We start from the raw sequence: 27,199 nt of genomic DNA, 5'->3' as shown, positions 1-27,199 counted from the left end.
ATTTTTCAGTGGTGTGCAATTCCTAACTTCAAATAGATGTTAAAGTATGGAAGGTAAAGATTATTATCAATTTGACAGCAAGTGCCCCTTTCAGAGCTTGAAGAAGCAATTTTTTATTACTAAATTTTAGATTTTCAGCTGTATTTATTAAGCTTAAGCGTGTGGCCATACAATTTCAGGGGAGACAATTGTTAACATATTATAAACATTCAATGCTCCACTGTTACTAGTTTTGTTCATGATGAAGTTAAACCCGTACCAGAATCTTATCTGCAGACTTCAAACCTTATTGATTAAAAAGTGCACAAAATTACAGATCAATGAATTATAAAAGAAAGAGAAAATAAAGTGTTTGCCAAACTTTTTGGGTGTTTTATGCTTGGCTATACTTTTATGTATTTATTCAGATAATTTCAATGAAAGCCAATCAAACTCTTATAAAACAATAATGACATTCTTCAAAAATAAGCACTGTAACCTATTTTATTTTTTTATGTTTTATGAATTTGACGCAAGACAAACAGGTAGTGAACATTGTACTTCATTTCATCAGTGTCAGAGTCGTCAACATTTTAATTTTGTTTGTGGTTAAATATTCCTTAGATAGCATGGAACTTGTACAAAAGAAACCAGAGCAAAAGTTGAAAAAAAAATTGTATTTTATTTCATTTTCTTATTTTTTAAATAAATTTTGAGAATGTATTGCTTCATGTAATCAATTTACATTGTTAAAGATATAGATAAATACAATAAAATATAGTGTATTTGTATATTTTTGTTTCTCAGTAGCATTATTGTGACTTCTGCTGACTTGTCAGATATTGGTAGTGGTAATATGCCAATTTTAACCGATCATCCAACAAGCTTAAATTTTTGACCTGTTGGATCTTCCTGGAATGCCATCCAGGTTAATATCTTTGTTTTATATCTTTAACAGATTGTCCAACAGGCTTACTGGTTGACTTAACAAATTTTGTGGATAATGCACCCCAGTTATTTTCTACTTCATCACAGGAAGAGGATAAAGAAAATGCTAATCCATTGACAGGTTTGCTCTTATTTAAGTTTATTTAGAAAAACCTTATAAATATCAACAACAAAAAATTATATGAGAAGGGGACTATTTTATTCATTAAATTTGAAAATAACCTGATTATTTATGAAGTATCGGTATTATCCATCTGATGAACACAAGATATTGTCAGATATCACCAATAAAATATTTATTTTTTGCCTAAAAACTAATGACTGGAAAAAGATAACAGGAATTTTATCAAAACTACTGGACAGTACAACATACCATGACAACCAACCCAAAAAATCCCAAATGTCCATTATATTGTAAAATTTCAGGTTTTAGGTAATACATCGTTTGATTTTATTTCTTGCTGTTTGTTGAATGTTGGCTGTTTCCAGGATGGCAATTATTTTGTACTTCTTTAAAAATCATTAGCAAAAAAAAAAGCAGACATTTTTTTAATAATCAATTGCCCTACTGAAAACTTAATTTATAATTATTCTTCTGAGTTCATTTTTGTATTTACTTTTTCATAGGAGTTGGATTTTAGTGGTTTGTAATTATGTATTGTAAAGGACTGTTGTACTGTAAGGTATTTTTAGTCATGCCTACTATCAGATGGCTATCCTTTTTTATAGTTTTATCTTACAAGAATAAAAAAGATAAGGAAATACAATGACAAGACAGCAATCCAAAAAAAAACAAAAAAAAACAAAGAATCATTTGCATAATGACATCAAATTAAATGAGTTAGTAACAGAACAGCATAAACAGGACAAATAATTATAAAAAATCAGAGGTATTGAAACACCTTATTTAACACCACAGAAAGTTTTTTTTAATAACTATACACCATTATGCATCCTAGAATACAAAGTTTATGATTTATAAATGATCACAGCACTTGGAAAAAGATTGATACATGTGATACAAGCATAAAGTAAAACATTTAATTTTTCAATTACAGGTACATTATTTCATTTAGTATCAGACAAAAGACTTACAAGTGAATTATTTATTTTAGATTCAATAGAAATAGAAAGAAGTGGTGATACAGAAAGACGACTGAGTTTAACGTTGAAGAATTCTGATGATATACAAAATCGTATCTTACGTGATGTGACAGAGCAGTCATTACCAAACAGTGCTAAAAAATGTGCTAGTCCAGGTATTGCTAAATACATTGTATACTGTTAAACTTAGGATGTCAAAAATGTGAAAGTGAGGTTAATCAAAAATACATATGTGACAGAAAAGGTGTACCAAAATATTCTAAAAAGTAAAATCACAAAAATACTTCAAAACGTAAAGTCTCTAATCAAATGGCAAAATCAAAAGCTCAAACACATCAAACAAATGGATAATTACTGTCATATTCCTGACTTGGTAGACATGTGCTACTTCATATATTCAAACTGTAATACGGCGGGATAAAAATGTGTGTGACATATTTCTATCATATGGAAGACATGGAAGAGTTGTAACCATGGCATAATTTTAAAAGCAATGATAAAGTTCTGTTATTTGATAATTTACAAGAACTTTTGATAGATGATTTAGTGGAAATTCTGATTATTACAGATTTGTATTTATATAATGCAAAAAAAGACAAACAGTGCTAACACTGTGCAAGTCTGTAATAGAATTCAGTATGGAAATAGGGAATGTGTCATAGAGATAACAACCTGACAAAGCTGCCCAAAGCCACCAATGAGGTTTTTAATTGGAGGCAGACTTCATCTAGGCCCTTAACAAAAGAGTGTACTAGTTCAGTGAAAATTGACGTCAAACTAAACTCTGAAACATATAAATTAACTAAAATTGAAAAAAACATACTAGGCTAACAAAGACCAGAGGCTCCTGACTTACAAGACAGGTGCAAAATGCAGCAAAGTTAAATGTATATATGTATACATGTACTGTGAAAATTGGAGAAATTAAATTTCTGAAACTCTTTTTTTTTCTGTGATTAAAATTTTGCCAGATGAAATATATTATCAGTATTTGTAAAATAGGCAAAACCAATATCAACACCTAGTATTTGAAGTCTACCAGTGTGCCTGAAGATGCTCATAGGTTCTAATATTTAGTTTTTAACCTGTGTGCTTTGTCATAATGGTACTGAATTTTTATGATAGAGCTAAAGAAAATTATGCCAGTGAACCAGTATGTCTCCAGTAAACTTAATTTTCATAAAATTTCCTAGAAATGTACATTTAACAATTAAGTATGGCAATTGTGTCACAGCAGCACTTTGAATTTGGCTTTTAAACCTATTTTTTTTTTTTGATTGCAGGTCTCAGATTAATAGATGATGAAACATTTGACTTTGATTTGGCTGCATCTCCAGCCGTTAGGTGAGTACAATAATTTGAAAATAAAAATGCAAATCTATATTCTATGACATACTAGATGATTAAATAACCTATAAACAACAGCCAGCATAAATAGTTTAATCATTTTTTGTGCAACGTTCATTACAGAAATTATTTCACGTTCAACGTGAAATTATGTCTTATTTCACGTTTTTTTCGTGCAAGCACCCTCCTTTACCACCCTCTGTAAATATTACATAACCTTAAGTTCAACTAAAGATTGCAACTGCGAGTGTTCCTAAACACAGGTTCAATAGAAGATAGTATTTAATGCAAAAATATACTGAATATTAGTTAAATATTACGGCAATTTATTTTACTACAGAAAATCTCAACCTTTATTTCTTGTATACCCTTTTCACTGGCAACGTAAACTTACAAAGAAAAAAGGGTGCTCTCTAACACGACCGCGTTGATGTCTAAAAATAGAATTTTTGAAAACCCGGAAGAAAACTATCACCACCGATAATTTTAAAATTCAACATCAAATTTTTATCATCATCAGTCATTTCTTATATTGTGAATAGATATTTATTTTTAATTTGTTTTAATTTTTATTTTCTGGGGGAAGGGGACTGACTGCTATTTTATTTATTTTTTGTGGTGGGGTGGGGGATATAAAAAAAAAGCTGGGTCTGTTTTGAATATTGTTGTTTACTTTTATGTTTAAAAATAAATAAAGATAAGAGTGTAGATCTAAATTTTTCTTAATTATCAATAATGTTCCCAAGAAAATTATACTCTATAACTTCAAAAGTTGCGCACAATATTCCTACATCATCATTAAGTTCGACGTCAACCGATGGTCAACGAGCGTTTTCTGAAATTTTGAAATCGCTTAATAAAATTTGTTAGTTCCATTCATGTGTTTTTTACATGTTGTTGGTTGATTCTGTCTGGTTCTTTTAATGTCTTTTAACCATATATTTTCCTCAAGTTGTGGAAATCGATTTAACAATGTTTACCCTCAATTCACCTTCAAATGCTGTATATTGTCGTAAGTAATGTAGCAAGGGAAAATGGGACGGAAGTTTATGGTTTTCCATAAATAAATTAAAACAAAAATTTAGATGTGCAAAAATATAATCCCAGGCTGCTAAAATTTCATGGTGCATATCATCTGTCATTGTTAATTTGCCATATTTTGATTCAAATAAAAAAGATCTGACACTCTGCAAGTAAATCAAACATTTTTACTCTTAAGGAGGCTCGAGGGTATAAAAATTTCAGAAAAAAATTAAACATTTGTTTTTCATTACAAATTTTATTTGTTACCTTTTGTAGTTGTTACTTTATCATATGGTACAAAAATCATTCAATACAATCAATTCGTGTTGGCCCCAGATGACTTTTAAAATGTATACATCATTGAAAAAGTTCCAAATTATCTCCCTTTGGTGGAAAAATGCCATTTTTTGGCTTTAAAATTAAAATATCTTTTTTAACTCATCGGTGACCTATATTTTTTAATAGAATTTCCATATAAGCTGGACATAAACTAAATTATTGTAAAATTTGAGCGATTTCTGTAATAAATTTCTTTTTTTTATTTCGATATTACCTTTATTTCTCCTATTACTTCAACAGAAAAAACCCACCTTTACAAAAATGTATGCTTCTTTCGAAGGCAGATTGTGAGCGCAAATGAACGGTGACCCCACTTTTTTATTTTATTTTTCTATTAACTATTAGATAAAGTTCATTTATAGAAAAATATAGAGATATCCTATATAAATGATTTAGACCCGCGAACCCCCTTAATTCATTTGAAATGAATAATATTTTCCCTGACACACACTTTGTTGAAATACAACCCTTCAATCACTTGAAACCCAGCTTAAAAATTATGTGCTTGATTTCCAACGTCTCCTGATGTACATTTTAAAATTAGGTAATATTTTCTTGGGTCGTCTGTAAACATGGTAAAACGGCTAATATTATCCTGGGTTGTATTACAGCCAATTTCATTGAGCGTGTAGATAAAGGTAATACCTTTGATTAAATTGAAGTCATTATAAGGTTAGGTAAACTACCCTCCTTTAAGAATTGACTAGTCCGACAGACAACCAATCTATCTGTCTGTAGGACTAGGCCACTTCGAAAGGAGGGTAGTATACCTTACCTAACAATGACTTCATGGTTCAGCTAGCAAGCAAGCTTACCAATGACCTTTAGCTACACACTCACTGAAATCAGCTGTAATTCAATGAAATAGTTTTGGTCGCTGTTTGCGATTAGTCTTTCATTAACCTTCGTTTCATGTACAAGTTTATATTAACGAAAAGGCCCAACTTCCGCTAGTACAGGAATAGGTTCCATTATGACAGCTATAACATGAGTAGCAGGACAAGTTGCGAACTAAACTGACATTTCGAGGACTTGTACTTTTAATTTAGTGAATGCACCTTACTGAAGGGACGGCTATAAGTTATCTATATCTTTTTCTTGGTACTTCCCCAACGTAACCAACAATTCTTCTTTTACATGTATAGGACTGTCTTGGTGTCTCAGCATTGTCTTTGCAAAAGTGGTACATAATTATCATTGACATTATCAGTCAAACATTCGCCTCTATCAGCAATAAATCACTAAAAGCTAAAAATGATTTTTTAAAATAGCAAAATTCAATCTGTTTGGATTCTATGTTCCGAGTCTGTCAACATGCATCATTCTTTTTTTCGATAGCCTTCAATATCTTACTCCAAATTTCACCACACGATTTTGTTTAATTAGTAGAAACATTCCATTGAAACAAATTAAGCACATGTAACGTCGGAAATAAGCGTTTTTTCGGATTATTTGACGTTTTCATATGTTTGGACAAAATGACTACCGTTTTGCAATGTTTTGTAGCATTTTATTCCTTTAAGACCCAAACATATAATTAATAATAAAAAAAAAAAAAAAAAAGAATCTAGTCATTTTGTACTTTCCCTGTATCTTACTTTTGTTTTGATTAATTATAAATCAGGTAAAAAAACCCACATTTATTGCTTTGACAAATGAAATATTAACTTGGACAAAATGACTACCGCTTGAAAAACGACTGTAAAAAGAAGCCTTTAAAGAATCTACTTTTTTTGAACTCACGAACAATGAGGCAAATATTTGAACTTTGGATAATTGTTATGATTACCTCACTGTTTTCATACACTTTCTGATATATCTGCTTATAAAGTTCATTTTCGGTCTTTGAGTCAACGAAAAACCGTAACGTCGGACATTTTTCTTATGCTAGCTTAATATTAGCTACCGAGTCCAAAAAAGTTTTTTTTGTTTGCAGAGGAAATTTCTAATATTCTCTTTTCAATCCTATGGGTTAAAGTTAACTGATTTTGTTCATAAAAAAAATTGGCTCAAGAGATTTTCTAGAATGATAAATCTTATTTTTTAATTTTTTTTAATTTACAGTCAGTTGCCATTTGTAGCAATATTTTTCCATTTTATGGGAAGCAGATTGTAAACCGTTTTATGATTTTGACAATATTAAATTCAAAGATCATAATATGCAAAACTAACACTACATATTGATATTAAGGACACATAATCACATGTTCCATCAAAAATTTAATGTAGATCATTAATAAAATAATTAAACAATGTGGGGCTCAAACTTTCACCTTGTTTGACCCTTAGATATTTTTTTTAATCAGATTGTTTATTATCTATTTTTACTAAAGATTCACAACACTAATATATATCTTTAATAGCTACGTGGTCGGCTGTAAAAGTCTGACATGAAAAATATAAAACAATTTAATTGAGAAAACTAACTACCTAATTTATAACAAAACCTAGAAAAGGAGTAGGTCCGATAAGGGCCGATTTTGGTCTCAATTTTTAAGTTCATATAACGACATATTTTAGACACTTTTTAAACACTTAAGTGTCTATTTCAAATGAATCAATTAGTTTATGTTAAAGATTTTAACTGATTGAGTCATTAAAAACGCTCCGATTCAAACTGAAATATGAAAAATCTATCAAATATGCCAAAAATCGTCACTTTTCAGATGGTTTTTGTCAAAAATGAAAGTGGCCGCATCCGTGTTCATCCTCAACCTTTATATATATTATGTATTATCATCAAATTCAACTTACATATCAATATCACGAAAGAACACGAATGCGGCAACTTTCATTTAAGACAGAAACCGTCTAAAATTTAGCTAAAATGCTGAAATTGCGAAGATTTCAGTAAATTAGCATGACTTAATGATACTAGTACCCGATATCTGTGTATTGTATTGTCAAAAACAGCTCATATTTAAGTAGCAGAACCATTCTTCTTTCCAATAAATAGCTTAACGATTACATTTTCACAATTTTGTAAAACTGCTATATTTTGGGGCTAAAAAGGGTCTTACTGAACCTACTCTTTTGAACCATTATCACCCAAATCAATCCCAAAATTACACAAAATTCATTGTCTTAAAACAATAATAATGCTTGTTTTAGCCCTTTATTCATACAAATTAGGACAACACCCAAATTAATCCATGATTCCATCTATCTTTTTTGTATGTAACCTTGTGCATGTTGTGGTTAAATTTCATAGAGATCCATACACTTGTACACACGTTTTTTTTCAAATAGTTTAAGTCATAACCTCCAAATCAATCCAAACCCGTTCCTTTGTGGTATGGAACCTTGCGGTAAAAATCAATTTCACAGAGATCCATTCACTAGCACACAAGTTATATTGTCTGGAAAATGAATTTCTTCCATCAACGACATCGCCATACCATTATACGGACGCCAAAGAAATGGTGTATGTGCTGTGCTGGATGTGTAGATACGCAGCCACGTCATCCTAAATCCAATGCCTCATGCAGGCATATGTAACTTAATCTGTACGTATAAAGATCATTGAAATATCTCCTTAATTGGTCTGTGTTATCGGTAGCCTGTTGCAAGGCTAGATTTCTGCCCTATTTAACACAACGTCTTTAAAAAGAGGCAAGCTGTATTTGTGCTAACAATTCTTAAAGATCTGGCATATCTTGTTTTTGTATGTCCTGAATATGCATGAAATATTGCAATTACCTGTGTATCCAAGGATTTGTATAGTGAGATCTTACTATACAAATCCTTGGTGTAACCAACAAGAAAAAATTCTTGAAAACGTTTTTATATGCATAGATATACATGTATTGTGAAGAAGTTGTAATTTCGTACAAATTATAATTTGTACAGGGTTTTTTGTACACAGGTGATACACATTTATTTGGAATAATTATTTTATTCAATTTTTTACTCGCAAATCTATATATTACTTCAACCTAACTTTCAGCACTGGTATCTGTCTTAATACTACAAATAAGGATTTAGATTATATATATATATATATATATTTTTTTTACCAAAACCAAATTCTATGTCCACAAAATACATTTTAGTTTTTTAATATTATTTTTTTTTTACTTTATGGATCTTTATGCAAGACTGTAGCAGGAATTTTCGAAAGGGGGGGTGCTAACCCAGGGCACCCAGGGCAAAAGGGGGGGGGGGGGGTGCAAAACATATGTCCCGATACAAATGGATTGATCGGCAAAAATAAAGGGGGGGTGCGCACCCCCGGACCCCCCCCCCCCCCCCCCCCGGATCCGCCACTGTAAAGGAAATTTAGAAATTAAATCAAATAAATATTTAAAAGGATTTGAACATTTTTGTACCTGTTACATATTTGGTATCCAAACACTTACTTAATTGATAATAAATATCTCAATAGTTTTTGAGAACATAGAATTATAGAATTGTATTAATTCTAAAAAATTAAACAAAGCAGGTATTGGGTACAGGGTTGAAGCATTTATTTTATACCTCACAGTAACGCGAACCTGATAGAACGCATGGCAACGTGTAATTACAATGTAACTAAGGCCTCATATTATGTACAAATCTAGATACCACTGGTATCTGTAAATCAAATGCAAGCAAATGTAATGAACCACTACCACTATATGTTGATTAAGTAAATATTTCCTTAATTTTTGAACTGGAAATCGCAATATGTATATTAAAAGTAAATCAAATTAAGAAACAGCATCCGTGGTGGTGTATTTTTTTTAAACGTATACTTTTTTTAGGGGTTCGTATGGATAGTAAACTCGGCAATTGTAACAAGCCCCTGTGCGTATAGCTTTCCTTGGCAATGAGGTGGACACAACTTTAAAAACTTGAAAAGTATAAATGTTATAAGTTTTTGACTTCACAATTACTATGTAAAATGCCACAAGTGAGTGTTTACTGTGTATGCCAAATGATCGAAGTCAAGTAGAGTATTTTCCTTTTTTTAGGGAGAAGGAGTGAAAATTTACACCTATATCAAATTTTCATGAGCTTCAAAATACCATATGTGACGAATATAAAGGTTAACAAGTTATAAACGATGCAATTAGAATCATATTCAAAACAGTGTAGCTGTGGCCATTGATTGACAACCTTAAAGTATCCCATTGACTGGGTTAGATTAGGTGAACGTTTGTCTGCAACAACCGCTGCTCACTATGTTCTTGTTAAAGGCACATATACTGTGGGGTCACAAAAGGTTCTCAACACCTAAATAAAGAAATTAGAAAAACTAATCAGGAATAACACAATGTTTTGATTTATATCAATAATATAAATCAAAACATAAAGTTATTCCTGATTAGTTTTTCGAATTATTTTAATAGTAAAGGCGTTAAGAACCTTTGGTGACCCCACAGTTTAAATTCTATAATAAGTTAGTAGTGAGCAGTTGTCGGTACAGACACACGTTCACCTAATCTGCCCCAGTCAATGGGATAATTTAAGGTTGTCAATCAATGGCCACAGCAACACTGTTTTGAATATGATTCTATCTGAAATTTCAACATATTGATTTAATAATACCCATTATTAATCAATCGCAATGCCGTTTTTAACCAATGGCTAAAACTTAACCAGTCAAAAAGTACCGGATAAATTTATCCGGCGGATAGCACGTTTTATCCACTGGATAAATTTTGAGCAATAGAAATAATCCATTTGTTTAAAGTTAACTAGTGGATAAGCAGTTTAACCATTGGCTAACACTATCCAACGTTTTGAGCAACCCAGTCCAAGTGTTTTTGTGAATGGTCTTATTAGCAAACATTTAAGAAATTTAAAGGTCATGGAGATAATTCATACCCATGGTAAATATCAAACAGCCATGGGCAAGTATATGATGTACTATTGAAAAATATAGATTTTCCTGGTGTTAAAATTTGTATCAGAAACTGGATGTATGTAGTATCAATTTTCATGGTTTTTTCATTGAGAAATTATTGTTAAAAATACTTTATAATTGACAATACTCATTTATGGAAACGTTTGCTAATGGGAAAATCACTGATGCATTTGGTATTAAAATTCTCTTGATGGGTAGCTGTTGAGATAAAAACTTGGTATTTACATATAAGTACGTTATAAGATAAATAGGGAAAAAATAACATTGGGACCATTGTTGGTTTGTTGCTATTTTTCTAGTATAAACAATGTTAACCTTTTGTTAAAAAAAAATACCTTTGTCTTATAAAAGAGGGACTAAAGATAACAGAGGGACAGTCAAACACATAAATCGAAAATAAACTGACAACACCATGGCTAAAAATGAAACAGACAAACAATAGTACACATAACATGTATCCTCAAGGACCTTGCATGTTCCATTGCATTTATGAAAGATAATACCATGTGTGAAAGATTTTCCTTTACAGGTTCTTTAATTTTTTAGTCTATCTAAGCATGATTATATTCTTTCTGCCCCTTTTGCTTTTTATCATTAATTATTTTTATTTGCAGACCTGAAAATATTTCACACGAGGAGGAGGATGAGGTGTTTTTTGGACCAATCTGTTTTACGGAGAGGCTCAAACAAACTGTCGTTCAGGAAGTAGAGGTACCTCCATTGAGCCCGCTAAATGCATCACAGTTTGCCTTGATGGTGAAAGAAGCTAAAGATTTAGCATATAGAATAAAAAATTCTAAGACAAGTTCAGGATCTGAATCATCACCATCTTTATCAAAACAATCTTGTTCCTCAACTGATGGGGAGGTATCTCCATCAATAAGAAAACATAATAGATCTGGTACCTTCACTAAATGTCAGAGTCCATTAGAACTGCTACCAGAGGAAGTAAGGAAAGTGTTACCAGTAATAGATGATTCTTGTAAAAAGTTACCAGATAGTAGTCAGTATGCTGTTAATAATGTAAAAAAGTGCACAGAAAATGTTGATCCTGATGTTAGGGAAAGTAGAGTGACTGATAATAGAAATATAAAAATAAATGCTAATCCTACTCAACACAAAACAAGTGGCAGCCGATTACAACTTCCATCAAAACTTCAGGCATCAAAATTAGCCAAGCCATCACTTAAGGTAAAAAGTATAATGATAATAGTTCACATTGTTAAATTCTTAGTCTTTTTTTTCATTTTATGAGATTTTAGTCTCTCCATGGCAGAGTCCTAGGTGTGCTATTTCCAGCAGCATCAGAGGTGGTATTAACAATTTATTAGTTTATGATTAGGTCATTTTAAGGGGAGACACCAGTGGTCCATCAATGATATTTGGTATGAAAGTGACCCATCATGTATTAGCATTGACACATCCTATTTCCATGGAGATTATTTAGCCCTTCCCCACATGATGGTCATCTCCATTTAAATAAGTTACATAATAAAGTTTGTGATTAGACCAGTTTAATATGATGTCAATGATTTTTGGTATGCAGTTGCATAAGCATTCCATACATGTTATTTTCATGGAGATAACATGGCATTGCCTGTTCATTGACTTTGAAACTTTTGCATACATGTAGTTTACATGTTAAACTTTGTGTATAGGTAAGTTCAAACTTTCAAAGAGAACCACTTATGATAAGTCAATTGTGATTGGTATACACTTGTACTAGCATTGACATTTCTCTTTTCCAAGTAAATTATTTTGGCTGGCACCTTTCAGTCATTGTTCATTGACTCTGAATTTTTTACATAGTTTACATGTTTAAGTGTTAAGTTAAATCAGTTTTCACAGCAAGCAAAACAAATCTGTAAAAAATATGAAAAACAACCATTTAGTCAGTACAAAGAATTTAACTTGTATTTTAAAAGGATTGGTAATAAAACAAGGTTTTTGTGTGTTTAATTTTACAAATTAGACTTCTTAAGCTAAAAAGGGAATGATAAAATTATATCAATAAAGTTCACATATGATACCAATTGTGGTTTGAAATTATGTATATGTTGAAAATTGTAATTGCTATCATTTTCTTTTTCTTCTTAGTATGGCAGTAGTTGTGAAAGCTTGGATGGGAAAGAAAATAGGATTAATGGACATGAATCTGACAGTAACTGTAGTATAGCATCAGATTGCAGTGATGTATCTGTTGGCAAAAATAGTCAAAATAAGGTAACTGTACACCCAGTCTCTGTTGTATAGCCTCAGATTATACTGATGCACCAAACTTCAAAACTAGTCAAAATAACGAAATTCAAAATGTCTACCTACTAATTGCAGTAAAGACGTAGAATCTTGTAAAGCGTGTCGACTGGGTCTCAGCTACATAGCCTCAGACTGTCCCTATGTATCCAACAACTAGAATAGTCCAGATGAAGTGACACTATATCAGCATTATAGCTACAAATTCTTGTGGCGTATCCAACAGCTAAGATAGTCCAGATTATGTAAATTACTACACAGTATCAGCATTATAGCCTTGGACTCTTGTGGTTTATCCAAATGCTGAAATAGTCAAAACTATGTAACATACTACAAAAACCCTGACTAAAATTCAAACAGTGAAAATCATCAAAATAAGGTATTTACCTGGCTACCAGCTCTATAGCTGTGAAAAAGTTCTTGACTGCAGTGATATACCTTACAGTAAAAATAGTAAGATTAAACTACTTCTTGGTAGTAACTCTATATATGTACTTAAAAGATATCAAAGGGGGCTTGGTGACTGGGGGGTAATAGTAGTCCAACTACTGTATCACTAGCCTGTCAACACTAAGATTTTGAATTATTATATATCCATCCTGTGTTAGGTTGGTTTGACACCAATCTTAATTAACTAGGATTATTAGTTTTCTAATTGAAGGCCACTCCAGCTTTCTCCACCAATAAAAACTTTCCACCACAAAATAACACAATAGTGATGAAAATGGTGTCAGACACCAATCAATCAAATCAATTAATAAAGCCTCAATCTCAAGTTATGTATTAGTATAAAGGCAACTACCTCTTTTACTCTACATAATTGTTTCTAATATTTTTTTTTCTTTCTTTCTTTTATTTCAGTGTATAGGAAAAACAGGCATTCCTAAAACATCAAGATTGAAGGCTCCAGGAAGTAGATTAAATGGCTCTTTTAACTCTTCTATGAATAATTCTATCAATACATCCACAAACATTTCAAGGGGCATTCCTAAGACAAGGCAGTTAGCTGTTCCAAAGTCTGCAAGTAATACAGCAAGTAGAGGAGTCACTCCTAAATTTGGAGCACCACCTAAAAGCAGCAGCTCAGCTAGTGTCAAGAAAGTTGAACCTTCAAAATCTGTAGACAAGAAACAGAAATCAGATGAACCACCCAAAAGGAGTTCACCAAGACTTCAAGCCAAGCAAGGTTTGAATGATGGTAAACAAAAGGCTGGAATACCTAGTTTGAAGGGGACTTTTGCTAAGCAAAGTCTAATGAATCCTGGAGAATTGCAAAAGAGGGCCCATAAAACTGTGACTGGTAATGGTCCATTAAAAGCTACGCAACCTTTGGATATAGTAAATAAACCCGTAGAGAGCAAACCAGGTGAGATAGGTCACATGGATTTCATACTTATATACTGTGGATTCATTTATTTTCGTGGGTATCAATTTTCAGGGTATATTTGATTTTGTGGTTTTGCCAATCTCTGTAAACAAAACCTAATGAAAATATAGTATTCGTTAAACAATTTTCGAATATATTTTGGATATTTGAATTTGTGGTTCACCTGTACTCACAAAACCCACAAAAATTGGTATCCAACGAATAATAATGAATCCACAATATTCAGTGTTAATGGTTTATGCACTTCAAACTAAAATGTCATACAAGTGTATTCTGTAAGTGTGATTTGAACATGTAGTTTTGGTTCTGTCTGAAAACTTTTGATTGTTATAAAATATTTAAAACTGTTTGATATACCCTTTGGTGTATTAATGGTGAACAGCTTTTTTTATTTTTATATCAACAGACCTTTTTTTAAATTTTACTTTTCAGACAAAAAAGCCACCACAAGAATGAATACCAGTATTTCTACTCCAGTTAAACAGGACAAATGTGTCAAACCTAAACTGTTGGCTAATAATTTTAGGACACCAAGTAATTCAAGGTATGGATATTATGATAGATCAACTGTTTATTTTTAAAATACTCATATACAAAACAAAATCATATTCTATGATATGCTTAATTACAAGGAATTTATTATAAGCTCTTATATAGGTTTTAATTAACATTTTCTTAGCATTATTGTAAATTGAAGTTGAACTGCATTGACTTTGGTACACCACTTTTCTTTTAATATTGCTGACAGACTCAATTTCAGATAAGTAAAAACTCATAGATTTAGGAAAAACAGTAAACAAACGAGTTATGGAAATGACATAGTTGTTGGTTTCAGCAGTGGACAATTATATCGGATTGTCAATAGTCGCATGAAGCAGTCTAAGAGGGAGGATTAAGAACAAATAATTCTTGCAGACTGTTACCTTGTGGACTATCAAATTAAAAATGAAATAAAAACTGTGTGTAAATCTAGTACACAGCAGGTTTCATATTCATATCACATTAACATGATTAACATATTGATAATCTCACTTTAAATATGCATTGAATTTTTCACTGGATGTTAAACAGCCATCAATTATCATCATCTAAATGTCAGGTTTAACTTATGTTTTTAGCTCAACAAGTACACCTTTGTCTAACAGAAGGAGATCCTGTTTGCCAACACCACAGAAGTCATCTAGAGGCTCTATTGGATCTGTACCAGAAAGGTACGACTGCTTCTGAAAAACATACTGTTACATTTACACCACTGTCCCAGATTAGGGGAGGGTTGAGCGTCCACAAACATGTATGACCTGCTAAGTCAGGAGCCTGTAGTTCAGTGGTTGTCATTTGTTCATGCCTGTCATATTTGTTTTTCCTAAAAAAAAATGTTATAATTTAGACTGTTAGTTTTCTCAATTATACTGTTTCATATTTTTCATGTCATGCATTTTATAGCTGACCATACGATATGGGTTTTTCCTTGTTGTTGAAGGTCATAAGGATGCCTATTATTGCTTACATCCACTTCATTTTAACTTTGGTGGATAGTTATCTAACCGGCAATAATATCACATCTCCTTAATTTTTGTCGAGCCTGCAACTTTTGTTGCAGAAAGCTCGACATAGGGATAGTGATCCGGAGGCGGCTACGGCGGCGGCGGTGTTAGCTCACTTCTTAAAAGCTTTATATTTCAGAAGGTGGAAGACCTGGATGCTTCATACTTTGTATATAGATGCTTCATGTTATGAAGTTTCCGTCAGTCACATGTCCAATGTCCTTGACCTCATTTTCATGGTTCAGTGACCACTTGAAAAAAAAGTTCAAATTTTTTGTAATGTTGAATTCTCTCTTATTTTAAGTAATAGGATAACTATATTTGGTATGTGCGTACCTTGCAAGGTCCTCATGTCTGTCAGACAGTTTTCACTTGACCTCGACCTCATTTCATGGATCAGTGATCAAGGTTAAGTTTTGGTGGTCAAGTCCATATCTCAGATACTATAAGCAATAGGGCTAGTATATTCGGTGTATGGAAGGACTGTAAGGTGTACATGTCCAACTGGCAGGTGTCATCTGACCTTGACCTCATTTTCATGGTTCAGTGGTTATAGTTAAATTTTTGTGTTTTGGTCTGTTTTTCTCATACTATATGCAATAGGTCTACTATATTTGTTGTATGGAATGATGGTAAGGTGTTCATGTCTAGCGGGCAGATGTCATCTGACCTTGACCTCATTTTCATGGTTCAGTGGTCAAAGTTAAGTTTTTGAGTTTTGGTCTTTTTATCTAATACTGTATGCCATAGGTCAACTATATTTGGTGTATGGAAATATTTTATGATCTTTATGTCAGTCGCGCAGGTTTTATTTAACGGTGACCTCATTTTCACGGTTCATTGCACAGTGTTAAGTTTTTGTGTTTTGGTCTATTTTTCTTAAACTATAAGTAATGGGTCAACTATATATGTTGTATAGAAGCATTGTTAGCTGTACATGTCTGCCTGGCATGGTTCATCTGACCTTGACCTCATTTTCAAGGTTCATTGGTCTTTGTTTAGTTATCTTGGTTAATGTTAAGTTTATGAGACAGTTGTAATAAAACTAAGCTTTATACTTAGGACTATCAACATAATATCAATGATTAGTATAGAAGGCGAGACATTTCAGCGTGTGCACTCTTGTATATAAAAAAGAATTGAACTTGATATTTGCTGTTATTTAATTAAGGTGGTACCTAACACTACAGGGAGATAACTCTGTAAAGTCAGCTAAACGTTTTAATTACGTTGTGTTGTAAAAGAAATATTAAGCTTTTCAATGATCAAAATCTGTGTTTGTCAAATTGCTATATAACCAGTGTATTTTTTCTGACAAAACGGTTGGTTCAAAATTTTTTAAATTTTTATATTTTTATTAAAGTCTCAAAGTAAATAATATGACAAAATTTTATGAAAATTAAACGAGCCAAATTAATTTTAGTGAAAGTGTTGGGTACCACCTTAAGCAAAGAATATAAAGCAGTATAAGTTTTAAATGTAATCATATCGTAAAATAACTAATATTTTTACAGTAGGAAAATTGTTATCAATCTAGTACATGTATTGTAATTGGCATGTTATTTTTATCTTGAACAACATGGGATGTTGACTGCAAATATAATTTTACTTAGGGGAAATGCAACACTTAAATGTGATTACTTGGATAGTTCTAAAGTTAAAGGATATTTCTTATATTTCTAGGGAGTTGAAAAAATATAGCTTGCAATAAGTAATATACTGTTCTTCATGTACACAATATAAACATATCATAACATAGCAGGTTTTTTTATATTAAATCTTTTATTAGCCCACATGGATGTTTGATCCCTGGCCGGTATCATGACTTTGACTTAGGATGTTGCAAGTTTATATATAAAAAAATCTCGTATCAATCTATATTAATGACAGCTAGGTCTGTATCGTGAATTACAGATTTTTATCAAATTAAGTGTATTTTGTTTATAGCTTCAGAAGCAATCTTTTAAGAGGGTGGTAAAGGGTTATTTTGGTGCAACATGTTTTGCCATTTTTATTTCACGTGCAGCCATGAAAAAGGTTTGTTATTCACCGTGTTCGTGAAATCAGTTGAAAAATCAACAGGCAAGAAATTTGTAATTGTTCATTCATCGTGAAATGGCATATTTATTTCGCGTTCTTCCGTGCAGCTACCCCCCTTTACGCTCCTCTTTTAAAAGTGAGAAAATGACTCATGAGATTTGAGCTCTTTGTCATGACTAAACCAACTACCATTTTGTATTTCAGTCCTTTGTCAAGAAGAGGTGGGAGTGGTAATTCATCCCGACTTAGTCAACTCTCATCCTACAGTAGTATAACAGAATCACCTGTGTTTAACAATAGTGTGTCAAAATCAACAACCAAGAAAAATGGAGGACAGGTATTGTAAAATGTCTGATTGATTTAGATGTTTTTTGTTTTTTTTTAAATCTGTAGTTTCCTCTTACAATAAGAAATAAGAAACAGCGATGTTCTACATTCTAGGTCTGTCAATAAAAGTATTGTGTGACTGGAAACCCCTGAAAAATTTTGAGTTATGCTATTCATTTCCATTTTTTTTTTTATCCAAGAAATTTAGATTTTTGGGGATTTTGCATATAATTTTCAGTAATGTTGGGTATTTTATTGAAATTGAAAAGTTTAACTGTCATATCTTTTGTGTCTTAGTCTATTGATGAAAGATTTATAGTATTCCATTATTAACCAGGTTTTCCAAAAAAAATAAAACGCTTTTGCTGTTCAAAACTTTTGGTCAATAATTGATTAGATAATGATAAGTTATGCTTCAACCAATTCTTTTTCAATTTTGATATGTCACTTCTTGTGAATTTTTGTCGAGCCTTCGACTTTAGTCGAAAAAGCGAGACATAGCGATCCTACATTCCGTCGGCGTCGGCGTCGTCGGCGGCGTCAACAAATATTCACTCTGTGGTTAAAGTTTTTGAAATTTTAATAACTTTCTTAAACTAAACTGGATTTCTACCAAACTTGGACAGAAGCTTGTTTATGTTCATAACATAGTGTGCAGAAGTAAATTTTGTGAAAATAGAATTCCATTTTTTCCGTATTTTACTTATAAATGGACTTAGTTTTTCTGCCAGGAAACATTACATTCACTCTGTGGTTAAAGTTTTTGAAATTTTAATAACTTAAACTATACTGTATTTGTACCAAACTTATACAGAAGCTTGTTTATGATCATAAGATAGTATGAAGAAGGAAATTTTGGAAAAATAAAATTCCATTTTTTCCATATTTTACTTTAAAATGGACTTAGTTTTTCTGCCAGGAAACAACATTCACTCTGTGGTTAAAGTTTTTGAAATTTTAATAACTTTCTTAAAACTATCCTGGGTTTGTACCAAACTTAGACAATAGCTTTTTTATGATCATAACATAGTATGCAGAAGTAAATTTTGTTAACAAATAAATCCATTTTTTTGTGCATTTTACTTTTAAATGGACTTAGATTTTCTGCAAGAAAACAACGCATTCACTCTGTGGTTAAAGTTTTTAAAATTTTAATAACTTTCTTATACTATTTTGGACCTGTACCAAACTTGGACAGAAGCTTGTTTATGATCAAAAGCTAGTATCTTTAAGAAAATTTTGTAAAAAATTTTGTACCTGTGTATCTGTATTTTACTTATAAATGGACCAGTTTACGTTACAGACAGTCTGCAGTTAAAGTTTTCAAAACATACTGTATTTTTACCAAACTTGGACAGAAGCTTCCTAGAATCATAAGATAGTATCAAGAGGAATATTTTTATTGATTTTATTCCTCTTTTGTTGAGCCTGCAATTAACAGCATAAGTAGGCGAGACACTGGGTTCCGCGGAACCCTTAAGAATTTTATTAATATCACTTATTCCCTTCAGAAGATATTGCCCCTGATTAACATGAAACGAATAAATATACAATAAATCTGCTTTCCCTGTCATTTTGCAGTCACATATTTGATCAGTGAAATGATATTTTTTCTGGGTTTTTTTTCAGTGCTCAAACTTGGTTGAAATAAATGACAAGTCACCAAGCAGTATGAAAGTAAGTCTTTGTTTGGTTGTAATTAACCACAGTTTATATGTAGAATATTACACACAAAGTTTTTGTTAAGACTATGTGCAAGCTTAAAAACATACAGAGTGACTATAGGCAAAGGACAGTAATACTGTAAAATTATCCCATGCTTACAAAATCTTAAATACACAATAGTACATGTTATAAAGCAATTTTATTGTTTGGTTCCAATCTATTTGAGTTGTATGAGATTTGCATAGCTAAACTTCATATCTGTAAAATGGAAGCTAAAATGGCTTTCAATGGAAAACAACAATAATTTAACTGAGTAGACATTGTGAAGAAGAGTTTCTGTTTCAATGTTCACTGTGGGTTTTTAAAATGATAGGGGGTTTTTTTCTGATAATTTTCTTAAAATTCATTTGTGGATTTTTTTGTGTTAGGTGAACAGATTTCACTAACAGGTAAGATTGATATAATCTTGACTATGCTTCGACAGGCAGCATTTCTGCATGGTTATTTACATATTTAACCTTATATCATGTATATATGCCAATTATACTCAAGACTAAAAAAACATTATATTTTAACTGGCATATAACAACTAATGTCTGGTGTTGAAAACATAAAGTTAATTCTTTAATTAGCTGTCAAATTCATGTTCACTGATATGACTTAAATTCTCATATTTGATTTACATGAATATGGATTCAATATGATCGAATATTCTCTTGCAAGTTAATAATTTATCAGTGAAGTTTCTTAACTTATTTTGACAAAATTGAACCAAAATGGCTGTTAAAAGTGAATTAGTATTTCATTAATTCACTGGCATTTATGATTGGACCAAAAATGCTAATGTCCCTTTATATTAAGATTTTGACTATTATACCACATTAATGCATTTTTACACTTAATTTAATTCCTCATTGATACAACAGGGGGGTATATCGCTATGACATTTCATTCTTGATTTTTTGGTTTTATGCATTCCAGCATCTATAGATATGACAGATACTTGTAGTCACAAAATAGCCTTACATTTAATAAATATCTTTGTAGCACAATTAGCTATGATTTATGCACGATTCTTATCTAGTTGCTATTGCAGATGTCAATACTATAAGATTAAGAAAATAAGGCTTACAGCTTGCTTGTTGGTTGTTTGTCGTCTCATTGTATGTACATATACAACATTTCCTTCATTCATAATTAAACATAATTTCTTAAACATTTTGGTAACAGTGGTATATAAACGGTTCAACCTTAAAAAAAATCTTGTATTTTTATTTCTATTGTATATTTGCAATGAATTCCATTTTCATTAATGCATGTTATAGGTGAATATTATGTTAAATTTTTGAAATAACCTTTTAACATAAAATTTGAATTGAGTTGTACATAACAAATTCTTCAATGAATTATAAGTCATTTCAGCTTCAAGTTTGTTACCTAATCAATTGATTCATTTGTTTTTATTTTCTCCATTTTTCATTGAAGTCTAATATTTAAAAAGGGATTTATAGAATATATTTGTTTGTTTTTATATTTTGCTAGTTTTTATAATATTAGTATAATAGTTATAGCTAGTCATAATGAAAAGATGGAGATTACAAATGATAGTATGTGTTTTTTCATGTTTATAAGAGATTTTTTTATTTTTAAAAGGTAAACATAACTTTTGTATCATAAGAGAACAAGACAGTAAACACAATGTTTTAGAATGAAATTCAAAACAGTGTGGCTGTGGCCATTGATTGACACATTAAATTCATCCATTGACTGGGACAATTTACGTGAAAGTTTGTCTGTAACGACCACTGTTCACGACGTACCTACGATAGACATTTAAACTGTGGGGTCACCAAAGGTTTCTTAACGCCTTTAATTATAAAATAATTCGAAAAATTAATAAGGAATAACATTTATGTTTTGATTTATATAATTGATATAAATCAAAACATCGTGTTATTTCTGATTAATTTTTCGAATTGCTTTATTAAGGTGTTGAGAACCTTTGGTGACCCATAGTTTAAGTGTCTTTAAAAAGTACATAGTGAGCAGTGGTCGTTACATACAAACGTTCACCTAAATTGTCCCAGTCAATGGATGAATTTAATGTGTCAATCAATGGCCACAGCCACACTGTTTTGAATTTCATTCTATAATAATAAGATCAGACATTCTTTACAAATCCATGGCCAACTGTCAGTAAAAGATTAACATTCAGTTTAAAGAAGTGTAGTAAATGTGTGTAAAGTGGGAGTGTGTAATTAGTACTTTTTTAGAAGAAGTATGGGGATATTGTTTACCACTTTTAAAGCTAAACCAAAACATTTATTTTGCATTTATGAAAAAAAAGTTGTGCACATTGAATCTTTATCAGGGAATTATCAAATGTGATAAACAATTGATTGTCAGACATAAGATGATACTTATTATTTTTGATTACAGGCCAAATCCAGAGTGGTATACACCCCTCAACTTCCTCAGAAAGTACAATCTAAATGGTCTCCCATTAGACGACCTAGGCCTATCAGCAAGGATGAAGAAGTTATAAAGTGCACTAAAAGGAAATTGTGATTTATTTTCATGTGTTTTATTAATAAGTTTTTAATTTGTATTTATAATAATTAGCCATGTATATTAAGCACTTACTATGTTTAAGACAACATCCCTCACTTTCTTTCTAATTGTGTCTGAAAGGCTGATGTAATAGAAAAAAAGTTGTTTATTTGAAGAGGATCAGAAGGTATAAGTTCAAGATGAATTTTTTTTTTGCTTTTGTCTTTTAGACATTGCTAATTATATGTTAAGGAGGCTCGAGGGTATAAAAATTTCAGAAAAAAATCAAACATTTGTTTTTCATTACAAATTTTATATATTTCCTTTTGTAGTCATCGGTGACCTATCTTTTTTAATATAATTTCCATATAAGCTGTACTTAAACTATATTATTGTAAAATTTTAGCGATTTCTGTAATAAATTTCTATTTTTAATTTCGATATTACCTTTATTTCTCCTATTACTTCAACAGAAAAAAAACACCTTTACAAAAATGTATGCTTCTTTCGAAGGCAAATTGTGAGCGCAAATGAACAGTGACCCCACTTTTTCATTTTATTTTTCTATTAACTATAAGATAAAGTTCATTTATAGAAAAATATAGAGAAATCCTATATAAATGATTTAGACCCGCGAAACCCCCTTAAGCAACTTGAAATAATCCTACTGGTTTCTAGTTCCTTTTCACTAGGTGGTCTCTTTTTTGGTTATGGTGACACTCTTACACTCACTTTTAAGATCTTTTTAATGTATATTATTGATGCTTAGCATATAGGTTATTATTAACCTATTACATGTAAGATAGTTTGTAAATTTTAAGTGCTCTTTTTTATCAGAGTTGGATATACCTTACATTAAATGTAATTTTATTGTAATTATAAGTATTCAAAAATATTTTTATTCAGCAATAGATTGTTTTATTGTTGGGCAAATGTTGCAGAATGAGAGATGTAGAAATTTTAATCTGGTGGCGACGTAAACTATTTGTATAAACTTGATCTTTCATATAGATACTTCATATAGTGTATACAGATGTCTGGTATAAGTCTGTTGTCCTTGACCAATTTTCATGGTTCAGCAACTACTTTAAACAACTGTAATTTTTTGTAATGTTTATTTCTGTGAATAGTGACCAATGGAAACTATTTGTGGTAAGTTTCCTTTTTATACCCCCGCTTTCAAAAAAAGGGGGGTATACTGTTTTACCTCTGTCTGTCCTTCCGTCAGTCCATCAGTCCGTCCGTCCCATGAATATTTTTCGTCACATTTTTCTCAGGAACTACACTACCAAGATTTCTGAAATTTGGTTTCAGGCTTGATTATAAGTCAGCTATACTGTGTGATGCGTTTTCAGATTCATCACTCGACAACTTCCTGTTTACCAAACACTTGTATGATTTTACACATGATAGCCAAGTTGAAAATTTTCGTCATATTTTTCTCAGGAACTACAATACTAGGATTTCTGAAATTTGGTTCCAGGGTTTATATAAATCAGCTATACCGTGTGATGCGTTTTCAGATTCATCACTTGACAACTTCCTGTTTACCGAACACTTGTATGATTTTACACATGATAGCCAAGTTGAAAATTTTCGTCACAATTTTCTCAGGAACTACAATACAAGGATTTCTGAAATTGGTTTCAGGGTTTATATAAGTCAGCTATACCGTGTGGTGCGTTTTCAGATTCATCACTTGACAACTTCCTGTTTACCGAACACTTGTATGATTTTACCCAAGATAGCCAAGTTAAAAATTTTCGTCACAATTTTCTCAGGAACAACAATACAAGGATTTCTGAAATTTGGTTTCAAGGTTTATATAAGTCAGCTATACCGTCTGATGTGTTTTCAGAGTCACCACTCAATAACTTCCTGTTTACCGAACACTTGCATATTTTTACACTATTAATATTATTAATATTATCCACTTGCAGCGGGGGTATCATCAGTGAGCAGTAGCTCGCAGTTTCACTTGTTAAATTTAAATAATTCAGCTTTTATTTCTTAGTCTATGGAAAGATTCAATCTGGCAGGGTTTATCTGACCTTGACCTCATTTTCATGTTAAGTCTATTTTTTTTCTTCCATTTTTCTATACAGTATGCAATAGGTTTATGGAATGATTATTAGGTGCAAATAGGTTTAAGCCTTTCAATGTTAGATTTTTGTGATTAGTTATTAATCCCAGATACAATAAGTATTAGCTGAAATTTATTTATTTAAGGCGTGTGTATCTGTCTTGCAGGGTTAATTGACCTTGACCTCCTTTTCATTGTTCATTGGTCAACATATAGTTTTTGTGATTAGATCATCATCTGTTTCTCAGATACTATAAGCAATTTGTCACTTATATTTGTCTAAGGAATTATTCAGATTGCTAGGTATAGACATCAGTCTTGCAGGATTTTTCTGAACTTGACCTCAAATACATGATTCATTGGTCAAAGTTAAGTTTTTCATGGATAGATCTGTTACTCAGATACTGTAGTCAAAATGTCAACTATAATTTGTGTATGTATTGATTATGAATGTGGACATGTCTATCTGGCAGGGTTTATCTGACCTTGATCACATTGTCATGCATAATTGATAATGTTAAGTTTATTGATACCTGTAGTAAAAAGCTTGTTTTTAAGATTTTCAACAATAATATTTAATCAGTAAAGTATGGTAGATATTCCTGCTTGTGCATTCATTTTATTTAAGTAATGCATTGAAGGTAAACTTGTGGAAATTATACATCAATGCAAGTAGAGCTGACTCCTCTCTCAGCAACTGATATTTTTTCTGCTGATGCAACTGTTAAATATTTTCGCACTGACTAATTGATCTTGATATGTTTACATTAAGAAGCATGCAAAGCAATTACTATAGGAAAATAGAAACAAAAGCAGAAGACTTGCATGGAAAAATTACAATAAGTGAATATTTGTTTGAAAATGTAGAATTTATTTGTTAATATAAAGAAAAAGAAACTCTTGCTTTTATTCTTTTACTTTCTGTTTAAGGTGGTACATAATACTACTGGGAGTTAACTCTGTAGAAATCAAGTGAACCTTTTAATCACGTTCTATTGTTAAGTAAATGTTAAGCTTCCCAATGATCAAAATGCGTGCGTGTCAAAATGCTATATATCCGTGCAAATTGTTCCGATAAAGTGTGTGGTTCAATTTTATTGAAATTTTTATATTTTTGTTAAAGGGTCAAAGTCAACATTTTGTCAAAATTTTATGAAAATTAAACAAGTCAAAGAAGTTTAGGGCAAGGTATTTGGTTCCACCTTAAGCTGGCTATGATTTATGTTGTCGTACAATCTATGTATTAATTGTATTGTATTTTATTGTGTTGATTAACACAATTAATAGTAACTTCAAAAACCCTCAAAGTAATAATAGGACATGGTTGAAATTGTGTACAGTTGTGCATGATATGTTACAATGTAGATGTGCTTATTATGTGAAAATGGGATATAATAATATTAATTTTTGTAAAGATTTTATTTAAAAAATAATTAACTTTGAGTTTTTCTTTTTGTGAATACTAAATTTACAACAGTATGAGTAGCTAGGATAGGATCACAATTTTTTTCAGTGTTCAAATGTAGACGTTCTTCCCATTTTTTTTTTGGTAGAAAATTACAAAATTTGAGAAACATTAATTTGTTGCTAGAATTTCAGTTGAAATTTATACATGTATATCAGTAATATATAGGGAATATGCTATTCTATATTTACTCCATGTGTCATAATCTATCTGTCAGCCTCCATTTTTTAAATGGCTGCCCAAATGCCAAAATAATCCATAGTGCTCTTATTTTAATGAAATTTGATAGTAGAATATATAAAATTTTGAAATCTGATATAAAAAAACAATACTTGTTAGCTCAAGTTTTAAAATTTTCTGTTGGCCTCTTTTTAAAACATTTAAATTATTTGGATCTGTGTCTCACCCAAAAGTGTACATACAGGGAGGGCCCTAGCATAACAATTTTCTAGATCAGTATTATTTTGGACAATTTAATATGGTAGTTTAATTGCCTTAAGAGAGTTTACAATCACTTGTATTTAGTGTTCTAAATGTGTCTATCAATCTTAAATCATTTGTCAGCTTGATGTCTTGTCATGGTATCATATGAAATACTCTGAATCTTTGAAAAACCTGTTAAGAAAATGGTAAGATAATGATGTATCTTGTAGATACATGCAGGTTTAATGGAACAAATTTGCCTAATAGTCCATCTGTCTATAAATAAATCTTGTCAAAATGAAGACCTTATAGAATTAAAAGCAAAAGGGGTTTTTTTTTTATAAAGGGGGCATATTTTTTAACTAATTGTCAACATTTGTATATAATTGCCAAACAAATTTATTATAAAACAAACTTAATAATTTTTAATCCATATTTGAAAATCTAAGATTTTGATTTACCATGTATTTGAATCCTCAACTTTCATGATTACAAAGCCTTATTTTACTGATATAAAAATTTGCTAAGTGACATTTGTTTTTGAAAAAAAAGAAGGAAATTTGCCAAAACAGTGATTTATCTATGAAATTACATTCTGTGAGAAGTTAGTAGTGTTTTTGATCGTAGTTAAAGATGTTTATTCGGGAATTAATATATCTTTATAAAATGTGATATTCTGGACATACAGTGTGAACTGCATAAATTTTATAAAATATTGAACAAACATTTCATTAAAAAAAATGTTTAACATAAACTTTTTAGTGTTGTTATTATTATTCCAACAATTTTCTGAAAGCAGTTTTGTCAATTGATATACCCCTGTCATGTCCATGGTATAGAAGATACATCTTCTCCAACCCTAAATGTGTACTCT

At 31.1% G+C, this 27,199-nt stretch overlaps 1 protein-coding gene across 2 annotated transcripts; it reads left to right on the top strand.

The window, feature by feature from the left end:
- On the top strand, positions 1–27,079 carry LOC139515532 (G2 and S phase-expressed protein 1-like). 2 transcript variants are annotated; one of them, XM_071305117.1, is made up of 13 exons: positions 1–53; positions 938–1,048; positions 2,043–2,186; positions 3,315–3,375; positions 11,203–11,779; positions 12,686–12,811; positions 13,703–14,207; positions 14,661–14,772; positions 15,347–15,439; positions 18,017–18,149; positions 19,769–19,816; positions 20,233–20,253; positions 22,244–22,377. In XM_071305117.1, the coding sequence occupies exons 1-12, from the start codon at positions 47–49 to the stop codon at positions 20,248–20,250; spliced, it is 1,935 nt and encodes a 644-aa protein (XP_071161218.1). In that variant the 5' UTR covers positions 1–46; the 3' UTR covers positions 20,251–20,253; positions 22,244–22,377. The 2 variants fall into 2 exon arrangements, with proteins under 2 accessions (XP_071161218.1, XP_071161211.1); XM_071305110.1 differs by lacking the exon at positions 20,233–20,253 and having other exon boundaries at positions 22,244–27,079.
- Positions 27,080–27,199: the final 120 nt, after the last annotated feature.

Source organism: Mytilus edulis, chromosome 1, assembly GCF_963676685.1.
Source record: "Mytilus edulis chromosome 1, xbMytEdul2.2, whole genome shotgun sequence".
Taxonomy (NCBI): Eukaryota; Metazoa; Mollusca; class Bivalvia; order Mytilida; family Mytilidae; genus Mytilus; species Mytilus edulis.
This window is presented reverse-complemented; position numbering and strand designations above follow the sequence as displayed.